This window comes from Dermacentor andersoni, chromosome 9, assembly GCF_023375885.2.
Source record: "Dermacentor andersoni chromosome 9, qqDerAnde1_hic_scaffold, whole genome shotgun sequence".
Lineage (NCBI taxonomy): Eukaryota > Metazoa > Arthropoda > Arachnida > Ixodida > Ixodidae > Dermacentor > Dermacentor andersoni.
In genome coordinates, this window is record NC_092822.1 from 4,691,420 (window position 1) to 4,710,329 (window position 18,910).

At 46.9% G+C, this 18,910-nt stretch overlaps 1 protein-coding gene across 2 annotated transcripts in view; it reads right to left on the reverse strand.

Annotated features, from left to right (window-relative positions):
- The window catches only part of LOC126527445 (protein SHQ1 homolog), a 142,014-nt gene extending 126,313 nt beyond the window's left edge, over positions 1-15,701 (reverse strand). Inside the window, exons 1-3 of one of the 2 annotated variants that reach the window (XM_055068425.2) lie at positions 15,083-15,701; positions 14,874-14,941; positions 10,378-10,452 (exon numbers count right to left, since the gene is read on the reverse strand). In XM_055068425.2, coding sequence (XP_054924400.1) covers positions 10,378-10,452; positions 14,874-14,941; positions 15,083-15,157 — 218 coding nt within the window. In that variant the 5' untranslated portion in view covers positions 15,158-15,701. The remainder of the gene's footprint in view (positions 1-10,377; positions 10,453-14,873; positions 14,942-15,082) is intronic. The other variant, XM_055068426.2, reaches the window with a different exon arrangement.
- Between the last annotated feature and the right edge of the window lie 3,209 nt (positions 15,702-18,910).

An 18,910-nucleotide genomic window follows, 5' to 3' on the forward strand; every position in this document is an offset into this window, starting at 1 on the left:
ATGAGAGACAACGATGCACAAACAAGATGGCTGTCGAGAGCGATTCCATCTCTACATGTCAAATTGTCTTCTTCTGACTGGCGCTACTCTTGGTTGCGCCATAACATAAACCCCGCCTGCAGAGGCATCGTCTCGGCGCTAACTATAAGGGAGGTGAACTCGCAGCAAAGTAAGGCTTCAGCTAGATCACATGCACAACATCCGTGGGGACACGCGTCCAGCAAATCAATCTCATAGTTCACATCACCAAGCTGATGCAATATCGTGTAGGGCCCTGTGTAGCGCGGCAGCAGCTTTTCAGACAAGCCGATGCAGCAGCATGGTGTCTACAGGAGGACAACGGAGCCAGGAGGAAATCAGACGTTCTGATGTCAACTGTCGCACCGGGTCTTCTACGCGGGCTGAGACTCAGTGAGCTGGCAGCCGGCAATCTGGCATGCCATGCGAGCCCTGGCGAAGTGAGCATATTCAGTGGGAGTGCTCGTCGAGGAAGGAAGCAGTGTGTCAAAGGGCAAAGACGGATGGCGGCCGAACAGACGATAAAAGGGTTATTCCTCGAAAATTATTCCTCGAAATTTCATGGCAATTCTGGGAAGACAAATGTTCCTTCCAAAGCAAATACCATGGCAGAATGACAAGCTATAACCTCAGAAAAACTCTTGATAGAAAAACCATGTTGCAAAACAAAATACAGAGATCAAAAACTAGCAGTTCAACTTCCTAACATTCTAAACAACTGCCCCTTGGTATTGGACCAGCTAAATTCTGGAATTTCAAAGCAAAGCTTTAAGAAAAAGGTAAAAGAATTGTTACTATCCGATTATAATAGAAATGTTCAACTACAGGCATAAAACATTTTTCGTACAAGCTTTTTTGTTGTTGTGCTTCCAGTGCTTAGAAAACTGTGTAAACCTTATCCTTTTTTCTCTCTTTTTACAGCAATTGTGTACTCAAGTGTTGCAAAATGTGTGCTACTTTAATTTCATGTGTGAACTCCTTAAAGCCTGCCACTGCCATTTTGCTGCCAATGCACGGGTGGCACGGCCTAGTCAGGCAAATGTTTGCCTTTAGCCGTGTCCCCTAAGACAATCTGTGTATTGTCTTAAATAAATCAATAAAGAAAGAAAGAAAGAAAAGCCAGCGGTCTCATGATGGGATGAATTATAGGCAAAGGTCACGAAGGGTAACATGCTGTTCCAATCACTGTGGTCATCAGAAACATACATAGACAGCATTTCTGTTAACGTGCAATTGAGCCGCTCTGTCAGTCCGTCTGTCTGCGGGTGGTAGGCGGTGGAAAGCTTGTGCTCGACAGAACAGGAGCGAAGCAGGTCTTCAACTACTCAGCACAAGAAGGTGCGGCCGCAATCAGTGAGGAGCTGCCGGGGTGCGCCGTGATGTAGGATGACGTCATGTAAAAGGAAATCTGCCACCTCAGTTGCACAGCTTGCGCACAAAGCTCGCCTGATCGCATAACGGGTCGCATAATCAGCAGCGATAACGACCCACTTATTGCCAGGTCTCGACGTCGGAAAAGAGAAGATCGAGATCAACGCGAAAGAATGGTTCTGAGGGCACATCAATGGTGCGCAGCCGTCCAGCGGGCAGCACAGCAGGTCTTTTGCAGCCCTGACAGAGCGCAAAGGCTGCAATGTAGATGTGCACAAAGCGGTACAGGCGTGGCCTGTAGAAGTGGCACCATACGCGGTTGTAAGCACATGAAACGCCAAGATGGCCTGCAGTAGGGGCGTCAGGCAACTGCTCAAGAACTGATGTACGAAAATGGCGTGGTACCATGAGCAAAAATTCTGGTTCTTCAGAGCGTAAGCTGCGACGGTAGAGAATGTCGTCGCGGAGCATGAACATGCGCAGCATGGGCTCCGAATGTCCAGAATTGAGGCGACTGATGAGAACATGTAAGCAGTCATCACACCATTGTCAGTGCGGATGTCGTGTAAACCAGAAATGGCCAGGACGCAAGACTCAGTGTCATGCACATCATACTCAGGGCGGTTAACAGGATTACGGGAGAGGCAGTCAGCATCCTTGTGCGAACAGCGTGACTTGTATAAAACAGTAAACGAATATTCTTGAAGCCGTAGTGCCCACTGTAATGGTTGGGGTCGGGCATGAAATAGATGGTAGCTGGCCCATGCTGTCGTTCAACTCATCCACGCTGAGGACGTTGCTGAAGGGAGAGACTTGTTCTCAGTGAGAACGAGGAATATGGGATTTATTTACAGTATCTACATGAGAACGTTACACTTTATCAGTCTAACATGACTGAAAGAGGAATGCACACTGAACATCCGACGACGGCTGCTTAAATACACTGTCCTCCCTAGATCCCTAGGTGAGGAAAAACGGCCGTTCAACCCTCGACTGATGGGTGCGTCCAAAGTCATCGTCGCCGACCCGCCTTTGAGGGGGAAGGGTTTACACACTCATTCCTGCACAGGTTTCCCTGATCACGCCGAGGTGAGAGGGTTCTTGCAGACAAGGGTCCTGCCCCAAGTAGGCGCTTCTTGATCCCAGTGTTGACTCCGCAGACAGACAGTGGCCGCCGCGTCTGTCCATTGACTGATGACTTCTAAGACCCATGAGACGGCGCCACAAAACTTCTTCCAGGAATTCCACCACTTCAAACAAGATGTGACGGTGACGGCGAATCCATTAACAATATTTGGTCCACCGACCGCGTCTAGACATAGCGGCGTATTGTCGTCCTTACAAAGCGAGTCACCACAGCAGACGTGCCGGCGCCAACGACTGTTGACTCAGTGGTTGCTTCTCTGTAGATCGCCAGCCCCACAGCTGCGGTGGGCTGGGAGAATTTTGTAGGTCGGTACCTCTGCAGGCCGTTCGTAACACCACCTACCCAATCGTCCAGTGGGGTCTTTAATTGAGGAGAGCCAGCACAAGACGTGGTGATCGGCAACCACGAAAAATGTGCAGCCATACAAGTAGGTGCGGAATTTGCCAACTGCCCAAACTAACACCAGGCACTCCCGTTTGGTAATTGAAAAATTCCTCTCAGTGGGTGAAGGAAGGCTGCTGATATGCGCAATTACGCGCTCTGGGTTACGTGCCATTGAACAAGTACGGCCCCAATTCCATGGCCACTGGCATCCATATGAAGTTCAGTGACGGTAGATGGAGCATAATGAGCCAGCAATGGCAGAGCTGTGAGCAAGTGTACGAGGGCAGAAAAGGCTTTGGTTTGAGAAATACGAGCATAGCCCAACAAAGCTTCTTACTGCTGCGGTGGAAGACTGAACAGGAAAGTTTTGGACAGCGTGAATCTTGTCAGGGTTAGGTTGAATGCCAGCGGCATTGACGAGATAGCCAAGAACAGTAATTTGACAACACCCAAAGTGGCACTTGGAGGAGTTCAATTGCAGGCTGGCACGTCGGAAAACAGCAAGAATAGCCAATAGACACGTTAAATGACTCATGAAAGTTGGTGCAAAGACTATGACATCGTCTAGATAACACAGACATATGGACCAGTTATAGCCACAAAGTAACGAGTCTATCATCCTTTCGAAGGTTGCCGGGGCGTTACAAAGGCCGAACGGCATAATCTTGAATTGGTAGAGGTCGTCAAGTGTTATGAAGGCTGTTTTCTCACGGTTCATGTCATGTAGCAAGATTTGCCGATAGCCTGATCAGAGGTCTATCGATGAAAAGTGCTTGGCTCCGTACAAGCAGTTTAAGGCGTCATGAATATGCGGCAAGGGGCAGACATCCTTGCAATGTGATTTTGCTGAGGAGTCTGTAATCCACACAAGAGTGCCAACTGCCATCCTTATTGACAAGGACAACAGGGGATGCCCATGGACTGCAAGATGGCTCGATACCACCTTTAGTCAACACCTTATCGACTTCTCATTGTATCACTTGTCGTTCAGCGGGTGAAACACAGTACGGTCGGTGGCGGACCGGATTGGCATCTCCGGTGTAAATATGATGGGTGACCACCGATGTCTGGGCTAAAGGGCGGCTTTCAAGGTAAAAAATGTCAGTCACGGTAAGTTTCCAAGAAATGGCGGAGGTCAGCAACTTGTGTAGGAAGATCGGGTGCAATCTTGCTAACTTCGTCTGTGAGAGTTGGTTAATTGGAGGTTCCTGTAGAGGGCGATGGAATTTCGGCGTCAAGATCCGATATCTCGCAATCATTCACAGGCAAGATGTCGCCAAAAGGCATGCCTCAGGGAAAAATTTGAGTCAAGCAGTTAAAATTAAGGAGAGGGAGCAAAGTCTGATTGCCTGTAACAGCAAGCACAGTATGAAGAACAGCCAAATTTCTTTCAAGCAGTATGTCAGCGGTGGGATGTAGTACATAAGACGCCATCAGGAACAGATGGGAGTGTACAGTACAGTCACATACATAGTGGCGTGAGGCGACAGGCAGATGTCTTCGGGACAGCATAACCATGGTTGTATGACTGGTGGACTATAGCAGCCGTAGTGTAGTTCAAGCTGAATTGCACTAGACACACAATCAAAGAGGACTGAATGGGACGATAAAAGTGTAAGCCAAGTATAACGTCACAAGGGCATTGTTCCAAAACGGCAAACAAAACAGTCGTTAGGCACCCCATGATGCCAATGCAAGCGGTGCGCATACCAAGCATGGTAGGCGTTCCTCCGTTGGCGACGTGGAGGGTGCATGATGCAGCGGGTGTGAGAACTTTGTTCAGGCAATAGCACAATTGGGCACTCGTCAGAGACATGTGCGCGCCAGTGTCAATGAGTGCTGGGACACTGACGCCATCGACTAAAACATCCATCAAGTTCTGTTTGGTCGGCAAAGTGCCCAGAGGGTTTTGCGATCTAGTCGTCAATGCATCCCCTCTGGCAGCTGCATCACTTAGTTTTCAGGAGACAAGCGCCGGGGCAGCATCAGGAATGATGGGCGACGAGCCTGCAGTGATAGGGACGATGGTCGACGAGCTGGTGGCAAACGGAACTAGTGAAGTTGGAATGATGACGAGGGACTGTTCCAAGGAGCACAAGCGTCATTGTTTGGCTGTTGCGGTGCCAATGGAGGCTGGCATCGACCCTGTTCGGGGCGATAATAACTGGTGAATGGCGGTCGCAGAGGGGAGGAGACAGTACGGTTGTTGCAATGGTGAGCAATGTGACCGATGTGCCCGATGTGCCAGCAGGCAAAACAGATTGGCCGATCGTCTGCGGTTCACCACTCGGCTGGATTTCAGTAGCGTGCAGGATACTGCGGACCAGTCGATAGACCTGAAGCATGAGACAGCTGTGAAGTGACAACGGCACATACAGAATGAACTCCAAGATTAGCCAGTTCTTCGCAGACTATTGCCTGCACAAATGGTGCTGTAGGCAAGTTGTTTGGCTCACTGGGATGGGAAAAAAAGGCCGCAAGTGCCACGCCTTTAAGCTCTCGACGCACTATCCGCGTCAGGTCATTTGATGGTGATGGTCGCTGCCCTCCTAGCCTGTCATCACAAGAGGATGTCGCAGCTGTGTTCGGCAGACATGCGAACAGCGTTGCAATGCGGCGGCTCTTGGCCTTCTCAAAGCACTGACACTCTTTTATGATGTCCTGTACTGTTTCACAATTTTTGCACATGAGCAGGTTGAAAGCATCGTCAGCGATCCCCCTTTAGTGTATGCCCAAACTTGTCCGACTCAGCCATATCGCTGTCGGCCTTACGGAACAGCAAGTCCTGGAGGCAAGAGACGTGTGATTCTGTGGACCTCCAGGAGTGGGTCGCTAGTTCTTTCTTAGCGGTGCTCTTCCACCTGGCAGGACGGCCGAACAAGTCCCTCAGCTTCTGTTTGCATGCGTCCCAGTCGTTAAGCTTTTCCTCGTGGTTGTCATACCAGACCTTTGCCATGCCTTGTACATAGAAGACCAAGTAAGCCAACATAATCGTCGGATCTCATTTTTTGTGGGCACTTATACGCTCATACGTGGCGATCCAGTCTTCCACGTCGAGGTGGTCAGTGCCGCAGAAAGTTTCTAGATCCCACAGCTGAGCCAGCACAACCGACAGGGTTGTAGGCATTGATGTAGGCCGCGCCATGTCGGGTGCTGTTTCGTCTGTCATGTGGTCCTGTCCAAGGTGACGACCACTGTGGAGCTCCATTGTTGTTTCTCCTGGGTAACCTGCACCTCTCACCAATTTGTTACGTTGCAGAAGTCACATATTAACATGTATTTACAATATTTACACGAGAGACAATGCATAAACAAGATGGCAGTCGAGAGCGATTCCACCTCCAAATATCAAATTGTCTTCTGACTGGCGCCACTCTTGATTGCACCATAACAATATCAACATGCTGGAGAAGTATGAAGATCAGTAGGAAGAGCTTCCTCAGACATCATCTTTTGTAGTGATCGAAGAAGAGGAGTCTGAGAAGCCATTACCTACCTTCAAGGTCCATGATAGCTGTGGCATTCACTCCGCAACAACTGGAGATGGTATTGAGGAGATTCAGCGCACCAAAATACCTGATGTATTAAATACATATAAAGACATATTCTCGGCGATTCTGGGTAAAACAAACCTGGTGGAATGCCAGTTACAAATGACCGCCCCAGAACTAATTCACACTTCACAATACTCACTACCATTTGCCATGAAAGGAGTCATTGAAAAGAAGGTCAAGGACATGTTGAAGCTTGGGGTTATAGAGCATTGCGAGTTGTCATATAATTCCCCTCATGTTCTAGTTAAAAAGCCTGAGAATAGCTATAGAGCATGCATCAATTTTCGGTGCATAAATGATGTTCTGGTCTCTGGCACAGAACCTATGCCCAGAACCAATCACTTGTTCGCTGAAGTGGGAACAGAGAGACGGTTCTCCAAGTTTGATTTAACCAAAAGATATTGGTAGGTACCACTTGAAGAAGAGCTGCAGCAAAAGACTCCTTTTTCAACCCAGTCTGCGCATTATCCTTTCCTCTATATGCCTTTCGGCATCAAGACCGCATTCACTGTATTTACTCATCTGACGAGAAGGCTGCTCCTCAGAATCCCAAACGTGGTTCACTACATAGACGACGTGCTAGTCGCTACCACAACATAGAACGAGCATCTAGCAACACTGAAACAATTGTTTTCCAGAGTGTGACAAGCAGGACTCAAGATCAAACCACAGAAATGAGAAGTGGCCATGACCAAAATCATGTTTTTGAGAGATGGCAACGTCTGGCCAGTCGAAAACAAAATAAAGAAAATTCTGGCGCCTTTAAGCCCAAGACAAAGAAACAACTTCGCTCATTCCTTGGGTTGGGTGGTTAGCACCGTGACCTAATACTCCACTACGCCAAAAAAGCCCAGCCCTTTACTGAGATGACGAAGAAGACGGAGAAGAATAAAATGACATGTAGCGGGAAAAAAGAAGCATTTGATTCGCTCAAGAAGGCATTATTCTCTGGACCAATTCTAAAAGCACCTGACTTCAAAAAATAATTTGTGCTCCAGTCCAACGCCTCAGACTCCTGTGTAGGAGCTATTCTCATGCAAGACCATGATGGTGTCCACCACCCTGTGTCATATGCCAGCTGCCAGCTGGCATATGACACATCCCCGTGACATGCATCCCCGTGAAAAGAGACTCCGCAATCGAGTGAGAATGTCTGACATTAGTTTGGGCGATTGAGAAATTTCACGTCTTCCCTTATGTCACCTCATTCGTGGTACAAACGAATCACCAGCCATCACAGTATCTCTTAAAAGCAAAACACTTGAACAGCAGAATGCTGCGGTGGAGCCCTGCATTACAAGAATATTCGTTAGGGTAGAGCACATTAAAGGCTCAGAAAATGTTGGTGCAGATTATATGAGTCAGTTTTAAACATGCAATCTATAGTAGTTGCCTTGTAACAACTTGACTGTGGAGCTTTCTTTTTGCGTGTGTGTGTGTGCGTGCATGTGTGTGTGTGTCAGTAACAATGTTCATGGCCAACACTGGCTTAAGTGTCTTGCCGCGCACTGAACAGCAGTTCATTTTCCTCCGAAAAACAAACTTTTTTGAAAGGGGACTCTTTGTTGTGTGTTAAGTTCTCGGGGAGTGACAGTGCACAAAGTCAGTGGTGTACATAAAAGGAGCGGTGCGACAAGGACAACTTAACATCAAGAACGAATGGACGAGTGCAAGAAGACAATGATGAAGAAATGACGCGCGTGAAATCTTGCACACCGTCGGAACAAAATACAAAGGAAGCGACCATTAAGGTCCATACACGATGGTTGACGTAGGAGAAAAGAAAGGAAAAAGAAGTGAGAGAGAGACCCTGGAACGACGTGGTGGTGCCCAGATGCAAGAGCGAACCAGAGAAGTCAGCGTCCACTGGGAGCGGGAATGAGTCGTCGGGCCGTGGGTCTGAGCTTCCAGACTCCTACCGGCAGAAACTGGACTGCTCAACCACCTGAGCCCAATACAACGTCCCACCTTGTAACTACCTGGAATTCACTCAAGGTGCAACCAGTACCTTCCGTCAACAACAGCTCGACATTCTTCACCTGCGTGACCATGTGCTTGAACTGCTGGTGAGCCGCACCCCGCTCATTCCACTGTCCTTATGTAGTCAGACATTCCTAGCAACTATAGAGTTTGAATTGCAGTCACCATTTGACTTGATTATTCGATGTCTTGCTTTAGTTAACGAAACTGTATTTATTATAAGGAGTGCAGTGTGTTCTTTTCCCTTTGTTTATGTGGAAGTTTTCTTTCCACTTTCTGTATGCAAATATACATTCTTCCTGCACTAATGAACTCACACGCTTTCATCCTTCATTTGAGTAGAAAACTCGAATATGGAAATTGTTTGAGGTCGCTTTCATTAATCGAACCTTGACATACACCACCCTGTTCTATGCAATGATGGTGACAGCTCAGGCTTTATGTTTATTGTATGCTTTTAAACTGCAAGAAATTTCCAGCCACACTATCATGGGAAATAGATACACAGGTTAGCGGAACACACCATTAGTGGAAGAAAATACGCACCAAGGTACTGCGACAAGCAATTAATTAATACAGTGCCATTTGGATAATGTGAAGCTTAGCACACGACATAGGGACGTTGTTCACAAAACGTTACATCTCTGATTGTCTAACGCCACAAAACCCAAACACCACTGTAGCACTGAGCACTGTAGGCCTACTGCTAGAAAAGCTTTATTTATTTCTTTAATTTTAGCTTGAGGAGCTTGAGATCTTCTATTTTCCTTCCTTTTAGTCTGGCCGAATGAAATGGCTGTAACGAAAGGGCCTTTGAAGATGGCTGGCAGTATGTGATTGAGGGACCTTGATCCCCCTGGCATGTGGCAAGTCCTACATAGGGCAGACGAGACGGTGCCTGAATGATCAGGCCAGGGAACATGAACAAAAGTTAACGAAAGTTAATGAAATGGTGCACCACTTTTCAAGGAGGTAAAGATTTTGGGGAGAAGCCAGGACCAGACTGCATGCAAACTGATGGAGGCATATCACACAAAAAAGAAAGGCTAAGACCATTAGTGACACTTCCATTAGGTTGTTTCAATCGGAGATAGATTTTTTTTATAATTGGTTGCCCCGCTAGGCTGATGAGTGTTCTTGTTTGCTACGTTCTGCACATGTTCTATTTGTCTATATATTGCCACGAGTTGCCGTGAATAAACTAGTTTAATGTTACCACCCGTGTCGTTCTTGTGTTCTGTTCCTCTGTCCCTGTCTTTATTTGCAGTCAGTATGATATGCAGTAAACACCAACTAGGCCAAACTGAAATTCTTCTGGTCATTGATGAGTGAGCACAGAATAAACACATCAGGATAATGGGCTTTCGGTGGCAGGTGCCTATCGCAGTGTACAACGCCAAGATGAGACAGGCGCGTGGCTCATGACACTGGCCGATTCTATGCACCACAAAGAGCTGCGATCAGGGCCAACTGTGCCCCGTCTACAACCTCAGCCGTTAGCAACACATTTTGAAGCTTTTTTTGGCAGCGTCCTTTCATGAAGGGTCAAGCAGGGAGAATGCTATTACTGATAAGCAGACACACCGTCAAACTGGCTGCACGGCATGCACGGGGAGCGCATGGCAGCACGAACTGCCTTAAAATGTGGGGCTGTTTCCATTAGGGAACAAAGCTCTCCCCAAGAGGGGTGACAATCGGCGCCACGTCATGTGCTTTTTTGGTTCAGCAGTTTTAATGGTGAAGGCTAAGAAGTTTGTCTACCTTCTGCTCCAGAAGCACATGGGCAATGCATCTCATCAGCACTGAACACATTTACGTCGTAGTCAATGTTCACTATGCGCGCAAGACCAACACGGGAACCTCTTTGGAGACTAAGAGAGGGAGCGGATGGGTTCGGCACTGAGCAGATGTGGCAGTGCTTACTTGATATTCACAGACGGGATTTTGGTGACGCAGGACCAGCTCTTGCCACACTGCCTGATGTTCTGAAGGTCTCCCCTGGGTACAAGTTCAAGTCCTTTATCCTGCCACCTCAGATTACAAGTGCTTCCTGCTTGTTAGCGTTTTATTGCGCCCACTCTGTTTGGGCTCTGTTGCTTTAGGCTGTGTTCGTATGGCCTTTTGTGGAATGTATGATTGCTTAGCGTTGGTGGCCCTCTCCACTGCTGCATTTTTACATGTTTATTCAGGGAGAGGAGCACACATTAAATTTAAAAGAAAAGTGGGCATATACGAGCCTCAATGATTCAATAGTCAGCGGACCATCCTCGAGATCACTCAGTGATAAACTGGACTGTAAATGTTTGAGGAAGGGTACCGCGGGATAGAAAACATGGCCCCACTACCCTAACCAATGGTTCTGGACCAAACTTGAAGGGCTGCCCATCGTTGGTTCAGTCGAGATAAGGTTGCCTTATAGGTGTTCCAGTTCCACCTTGCATAATATGTTATTCCTTGTAAAATGCCCTTTTAAATACAAATTGTCTTCAAGCTTCATCTGCGTCTTTCTATCCGAAACCTCCCACAAACTCATCGCCGCAAACCTTAGTGGCAGTATTGCATAGATCATCTTTGGCAGTGCGTGTCGGACACCCAAGGGGGAAAGTAATACTCAGGCCCTCGATAGCTTGTTCACCCTTATTTCTGGCAATGGAGAGTAGACTCATACAAAAATTTTCTCCCTCTTTCAAAGAACTGGTCATTACACGAAAGTGAAACATGTATTCTAAGAAGTGGCAACTTCGTTGCACATTCACAAATAGACGTTCATAAATGTACAGTCACTCAAAAGCTGAAGCAATAACAACTATAGCAAGCACACGAGGGCAGCACACGAGGGCAGTGGGCGTGAGCAGCACTTCTGAGGCTACCAGGCATCACAAGTATATCAGACATGATGGTGAGTCCGCATGTGGTGAAACTGTGTTATTGCCACATGGTGTGTTTTTAGCGAGCAAAAACGCGACACACATCAAACACTCGCACTGCTGTGGACGTGAAAGCACTTGCACTAAGGAAATGAGAATGTGGTGCAGACTCGTTGTATATCTTCATCATGCCTGACTGCACTTTTGATTGTTCTAAAGCGAAAGCTTTACTACACCAGCCAGCGCGCCATCGACTCGTCACGCCGTATCCCGTATGCCATGGCCACGAACGACCCGTTGCCTAGCAACGCCGCAGCCGCGCTCCAACAGATGGCGCCGCCATGACACCGCTCGCTCCACCAGATATGCTCTGCTGGGGTAAAGGGAGAGGAGGTGTCGCCTCGCGGAGGGTGTGTATATATAGATATATATATACGCAGCCGCGCTCCAACAGATGGTGCCGCCATCGACACCGCTCGCTCCACCAGATGTGCTCTGTTAGGGTAGAGGGAGAGGAGGTGTCGCCTCGCGGAGGTAGTGTGTGTATATATATATATATATATATATGCACTTCGCCTCAGTGTATTCAGTCGTTATGGAGAGCGCAAAAGAGACGCAAGAATAACAGAATGAAGCGAGGAAGAGACAACGCGCTCAAGAGATGCCAGAAGAACGCGCCGTACGACTCGAGACGCGTCGTAATGAAGATGCGAGAGTCTCGGAATGAGACGCTGCGTAGACGACGTGCCGAGGAAATGGAGGAGAGACGTGCAAGACTTGAGACCATAAGCATAGCCATGCAGCTCTTGCTTTCGCAATTAAACTAGGGTTAACCAGAGCTAAACCACCCACAATTTTTTATGGTCACACTAGAAAGGGCGCACCAGCCAGACAGGCCATCAAAGTGTTATGTTGATATGATTCATGGATGGCAACACCATCTGGTGGTGTTCTCAAACCGTCGTACTTTCAGCTCACAAAACTAGCACAAAATCACACAGTAGTGCCATCCTCGTGCATATGCCAAGAAACTGGCATGATGATTACGTGACGCACATACATGGGACAAATTTTCAGTGGAGTCCAGCAAAAAACACTTCCATGTTAAAAAAAAAACAAAGAGCTCTTAAGTACAAATAATTCCTATAGTAATGAATTAATTAAAAGTTAGTTTGATGAACTATCTACAGCTGTAAGTTCACTACAGCACATAAAAAATGCTGCTATGGGCTTTGCATTAAGTTTTCCGCACTTAAATCAGACTTTTCAGGTATCCATAATCATATCACAAAAATAATATGCTAGACTTTGTGGGGTGAAAGGGGCTTTGAGCCACTTTTTATCGAAGTTGAGAAATGCATTTGAAGTCAGAATAGGCTCTTTCAGAAATACTTTGCCGCAATAGGTACTTCAATGCGTTCAGCAGAAGTGGAGTTATTGGCAATCAAATACACCCTTCCCGGTGCTTCCGCTCCTTCTTCAACGCCTTGCACTGCGAAGGCTACGGCGGATTGTGGTGGACTTTTAATGCTTCGCCTACTGAACGTCACCGTGGCGCGCAGTTCAAATATTATTTTGGATGTCAATGCAGACACCACTACTTCCAATTTTGGCGCCTATGACGCACCAAACGTTAGCCCATGCCGCCATTCGCAAGTCCAAACGCGCTTGTCCTCAGCGAGCCACAGTACGCTTAGCCAGTGGACTCGTCGCGGCACCCCGCGGTGGCCCTGGTATCTAGCCTACATAGCAGACTGCAGCTACACTGCAAGTGTAGTGCATGTGCACAGCGTCTGCTCTGTGCTGGACAGTGTGCTGGCACTCATATGCTCCAGTCTGACCGGGCTACGTGGTGCGGACCTGCTTTTTGTCCTTCACCAGCTTGACCGACGAATAGGCATGCCATCACCCCCAAATAAACAGAAATATTTCCCTGGCTTAGATGGTGCATCTGTGAATCAACATTGAGTACCTTACTTGAATGCTTTCGTTTAAATCCTCTAGCACATAAGTGTATTCTCTTCAAGATAAGAGTGTTGGAAGTTAGCACCACGAGTGTCCCTCCATATGAACTTGTGGTTTTCCAGTCTACTTTGCATTACCAACAAGCCAAAATATTAACAAAAACAAATCTCCTTTGCTTATACATATTCATATTGATTCTATGTAGGACCACTTACATAGTGTTCTTTCAGTCTCTAAGTGGTAGCGTGTATCGACGTAAAGTGTATTTGAAATAACTAGTGACAACGGTCAATGATGTAAAAACTAGAGAAGCAGTCTGTATCTTGAACAGTGCAAATAGAATTTTATGATTGCATCACACTTCACTGCAAAAATTGTCACATAAACATCACACCAAGCTGTCAAGGCCATTATGCTATACGTGCTTAAAAAGGCCAAAAAACAAAATTTCACTTTGGCTAAATTGGTTATAAATGAGTAGTACATACAATTTATGCAACCTTGGCAACGCTGCAGGGCTGGTAGCACACAATTTTCTTATTAACAGCCTTAAACTAGCATCATAGCAGATGACACATGCACCTAGTGGTAAATGGATATGACAAATTTGGGTACATTGCCTTTAAGATTTTCAGCACCACAAGCACTGCCTGATCTTGAAGATCATGGCACGGAGGGCTTGTGCTGCTTCTGAACGTTCCGAGCCCTGTCTAATTTTCAGAGTGCGGTAACGACAGTGTCTTTTTCAGTTCCTGCATAAACGTTCATTTTTGCAAGCATTTTGCAGTGCATCCACTTATATATCAAAAGTAAAATTATGCACAAAGGCTCTTCTATGTCTACACTATCAAAAACTAGACCTATTACACGGTCCGAAATTCTGTTGCAGCTGGCCCATAAGTGTGCAATATTGCCTGTACACCATAGTTGTTCCTCGTACAAGGTTGAGCAGGATGGTATACTCAAAGCAAGGCAGACCACACGTCTGCACAGAGTAACCCAGTGGAACTTGTTAAGACCAGGCAAAGCAGGGCATTTTGTTTCAGAGACCTCAGGATTTCACTGTTGCTGGGAAAAGGATTGAAGCAATGTTGTACAATACACTACACTCAAAACATGCCAGCTAATGGTAAAGGTACCTAGTATCTGTCTGTACCCCATAGCCTCTGTGGGATTTAGAAGAATATGCCCAAGTATTTTCGATACAAAAATGAGAATATTACTAAATACAAATTTTGCATGTTTGTCTGGTGCCTGAAACGCATTCTCGTGGCATATTGTTTTTTGGTCCACATTACTTTACCATTCTCTTATTTTTGCACTTCAATCAAAACTACAAATAACTACCCTTGTGCTTTCCTTGGCTCTATATGGTTGTGACTAGCAAAAATTGGACCCCTCGGTTGCCCTTCTTTTCGTTCATCGTGCAACATTAGAGCATCCAGCACTGTACGCTGGAAGCCGATCGGGGGGTACTGCCGCTACTGTGCGCCCATAGTTTGGTCTCTTGTTCGCTGCCCATTATCAACTTGCATCTATCCACACTGCCAGACACGGACACCTTCGCTCAGGCTTGGAGAACGTCACCTTAAGTAGTACGGCTTGGAGTAAAACTTGAACTCCTCTTCGTAGAAGTAGATCTCCGCCTCCGAAATCTTTTGAAGCGGCACGAGGTGAGAAATGGAATGAAAAACAGACATGGATGTCATTTACGGGCAGTTTCATCAGCAACAACGCGAACGCTTTGCACGGTTCGAGCACAGATCCACGAAAGGCTGGAATTATACGTCGTTTACCTTAGAGTACGGTGCCTTGATCTCAATTATTAAGAAGTCGTCATCTTGTTTTAGCTCGAACGCCGGTGTCAACATTTCTCTTTGTACTCGTGAGTTCGCCTCTTTGCAAAACTCATTCAAATAAAGATCAGCTACGATCAGCTAAAGGGATGGCGAAGCGTAGCCAAGTTTCGGGATGTGAAAACCTGTCTCCCCGAGAACGACGCCAATCCGAAGTGCATGGATGGATGTTATGAGCGTCCCCTTTGGAACGGGGCGGTGGGTTGCGCCACCAAGCTCTTGCTACTATGCTGCCTAATATCCTACCTAGGCTAACCAATGAAAAAAGAAGAAAAAAAAACACTATGAACTGCCACGTCCAAATTCTCTGATCCCCTATTGCGAACTGAGCTTTTGTACGTCTCCGTCTTTTGTCGTTTCCCTACTTTTCTTCCACCAATCCTCCAGTCGCCTCCTACTAATATGTCTATGGACCTCAGACTCTGGAGTTTTGCAAGACGCGTAGCGACACCTGCCGGTGCGAAGAGGCAGTAATTGAGTAGTGCGAAGCCCGACTCCCTTGCTAAGTTGCCTATGCAGATAGCGACTGCGAAAGAACGATTTAACTAGATTTTGGTCCATATTGCGAGTGTTTTGCGCATTTAGCACCCAGACAGAGAGCTATGAATTTCTACGCTAGTCGGACGCGCCGCCGAACTGCCATAAAGCGCTTGCACTCTTCAGACTGATGGCGGAAACGACGGCAACCGCGATAGCTCCGCGCGCTACGAAGAAACGCCGCAATCGACGCTACTGTTGTGTTGTAAATTGCCATGAACGTGAAGGACGGAATAACAACGTTGAGTTTTACCGATTTCCATCGCGATCGTATGAAGGGGAAAGGCGAGAGCGCTGGATACGGGCCGTTCAACCTGTTGGGTAATCGGGTTACTTGCATTCCCCACAACACAGCGGCTCGCATGAGAAAGTGCGACAATTTTGTTCTTCTGTAATTTTGTTGTGTAGCTCTGACAGAGGACCGTGGTAACCAAGCGAAAACTCAAGAATCTGCAGCCGCCACTTCGTTGGTAACAGAAAAAAACAACGTTGCGAACCATGCTGCTTTTATGTGCCATCGATATCTCCAGCTTTTAACAGACGTCCGCCTCCGCTTGACTCAACAAGTGGAACGGAGAGATTTGGCAGGTCAGCTTAACCAAACATTTTGGTTCTTTTATGAATTCAAAATCCTTTTCTATAGCATCGTTGTATCGCGAGCTCATTTCCACTTTCGATATTTTGTATGTCGATCCTGGGCCGATACAACAAGCACGCTTTGCAATGTGCTGAGCCTGCTCGACTGCGTTTTTCAAATGTGAGCAATAAAGTTGCTGTAGAAGCACTGGATGAGTAATTGCGAAGTAACGCACGTGTGTAAAGAAAAAAATGTCGCGTTTATTTACATTTATTTGTGCGCGCTTGTTGCTCGAAGCGTCTGCGAAAAGTTCAAATTAAGGTACTGAGCGATGCTGTAGCTCCTGCGAGAAAGAAAGATGGAGCGCGTAGGCACTGTAGGAAGCTTACTTTCGTTATAATCGCACGCTGTTTGCTGCCTTCGAAAACGTTTTCTGTTTGCTGCCCTGGAAAAGGCTATGAAAGGATTTACTCTCTGTAAATAATTTCGAGACAAATCATTACGATAAAATACATAAAAATATAGGAGATACTTAAGTCTTAATAATTATGTTCAGGACATATTCAATATGAACCAATTTGAAATGCTTAGATTTTTATGCTGATATGCCTGTAGACAAACCTGATGCTCGCTGTACTTGCGAGTTGTAGCATGCCGAAATAACACTTGAGACTTCATTTTATATTGTACACGTACTTCGCCCTGCTGAGCTTCCTTTCCGACGCGTGAATGGGCGGAAGAAGCTTTCCAGGTACTTGATTTTTAGGAAGCCGTGCCTCAACACAAGCGAAAGAGAAAGGTCCATTGTGGCCTATGCGCCTTCCCTTGCGGACAGCTCTCCTTGCACTATTCAGTTTGCGCCAAGGCTGCGATGGGGGCGCTGGTGACGGGCTTTTCCGCAGCGCCGCCTGGGCAGAGTCTGAGGTCTATTGCGGACCTGGTTGCTTTACCACTGCTCCCGCTGAACCCAAGGGCTTCAAGGAGGCTAGTGGTGCCTAAATCGACCGGCCGCTGGGTAGACGTATTCACATTCTAATATGCTCCGTCGTTTCCCTAGCTTTACCGCAGCAAGCACATGCTTCTTCTTCCTTCTTATATCTCGCTTTATAGGTGCGTGTTCTAAGGCATACCGATCTCGCTTCGAAAAGTAATGAGCTTCCCTTTGAGTTATCATAAATGGTTTCTTTCCTGATTTCGTTTTTTCCTCTTAAGTAGTTACTCATGGCAGGTTTCCTTTCCATTGCCGCCACCCATGAGATTATTTCAGCCTCTCTGACTTTCCGCTTGACCGTCTTTGTTGCTGTGTTGCCCACCCTACAGTCTACATACTTGCTCGTAAGCTTCCTAGTTCTTTTCCTCCACTGTGAATCAATGTTTTGCCTGTACAGATACCTGAACACTCTCCCAGCCCATTTACTTTCCTCCATATTCCTCAGCCATTCTTCATACTCAATTTTACTGCGAGCTTCCCTCACTTCAAAACTAGTCCAGCCCCCCCGCACAGCTTCATTTGTGGTCTTCCCGTGAGCGCGCAATGCGAGGCGACCCACTGACCTTTGGTTCCCGTCGAGTCCTGATTGTACCCCTGATTTAAAGCAAACAACCACATTCCCAAAAGTAAGTCCTGGAACCATTACCCCTTTCCACATACCTCGGAGGACCTCGTACCCATTGTATCCCCATAGCACTCTGTGCTTCATTATGGCTGCATTTCTCTTCCCCTTGACTGTTATGGTTTTTTCCTGTGATTTCCATATATCCATTATTGCCTTCGTTTATCCATATACCAAGGTATTTATATTCTGTTACCCGATCGTATTTCTTGCCACTGTCCACTGTTTTCATTGAATACCATAACACCTGATTTTCTAACACTAAATTTCAAACCTAAATTGTTGCCTTCCTGTCCACAGATATTAGCCAGACGTTGCAAATCACTTTGCTTGTTAGCGAGCAACACAGCAACGCAAGACAACCAACGTTCACTTTCCCCTTTTAATTTTGCTTGCACCAGTATTTGAACCACAGACTTTTTCTCCCGGTATATTTCCCATTTACTAGTTACTTCATCCTGTGGCAACTGCGCCTTCTTTGCCTGCCTGTGCTCTCGAGATGCTTTCTGTCGTTCGGCGATCGCTTCTCGTATCTCCTTGTTCCACCAGCTTTTCGGTTTCTTTTTTTCCTTTCCAACGAACATGTTGTTTCTCTTTCCGTATTTCTGTCGTTATTACACTTAGAAGCTCACCATATTCCCACTCCTTACTTGGCCACTTGCCAAGTTCTTCCTCAACTCTGGTGACTATATTTGCTATTTGTTCAGCGTTCAAATTTGGACTGGCCATCGTGCTTTCCTTGTTCTCTTTCCCAACTACATATCCCAATTTCAAAATGATGCGTTTATGGTCACTCCCTATGCTGCTAATAATAAACAACGCCTCCTCTAGAAAGATGCCTGCGGCGTCGCTCGCTTACCCACTGTGGCCGTCGCGCCTTGAGTTGCGGTCAGTTGTCAAGAGATGGCGCCACTTACGTCCCTATCTCCGCCAAGGGAACTGGGCAAAGCCACCTAGAATTCTAGGTGGCTTTGGACTGGGGCGGCATTGGGGCGGTGTGGTGTCGCGGCGGTAGCGGCGGCCGCGCCGGCTGCGCTGCCA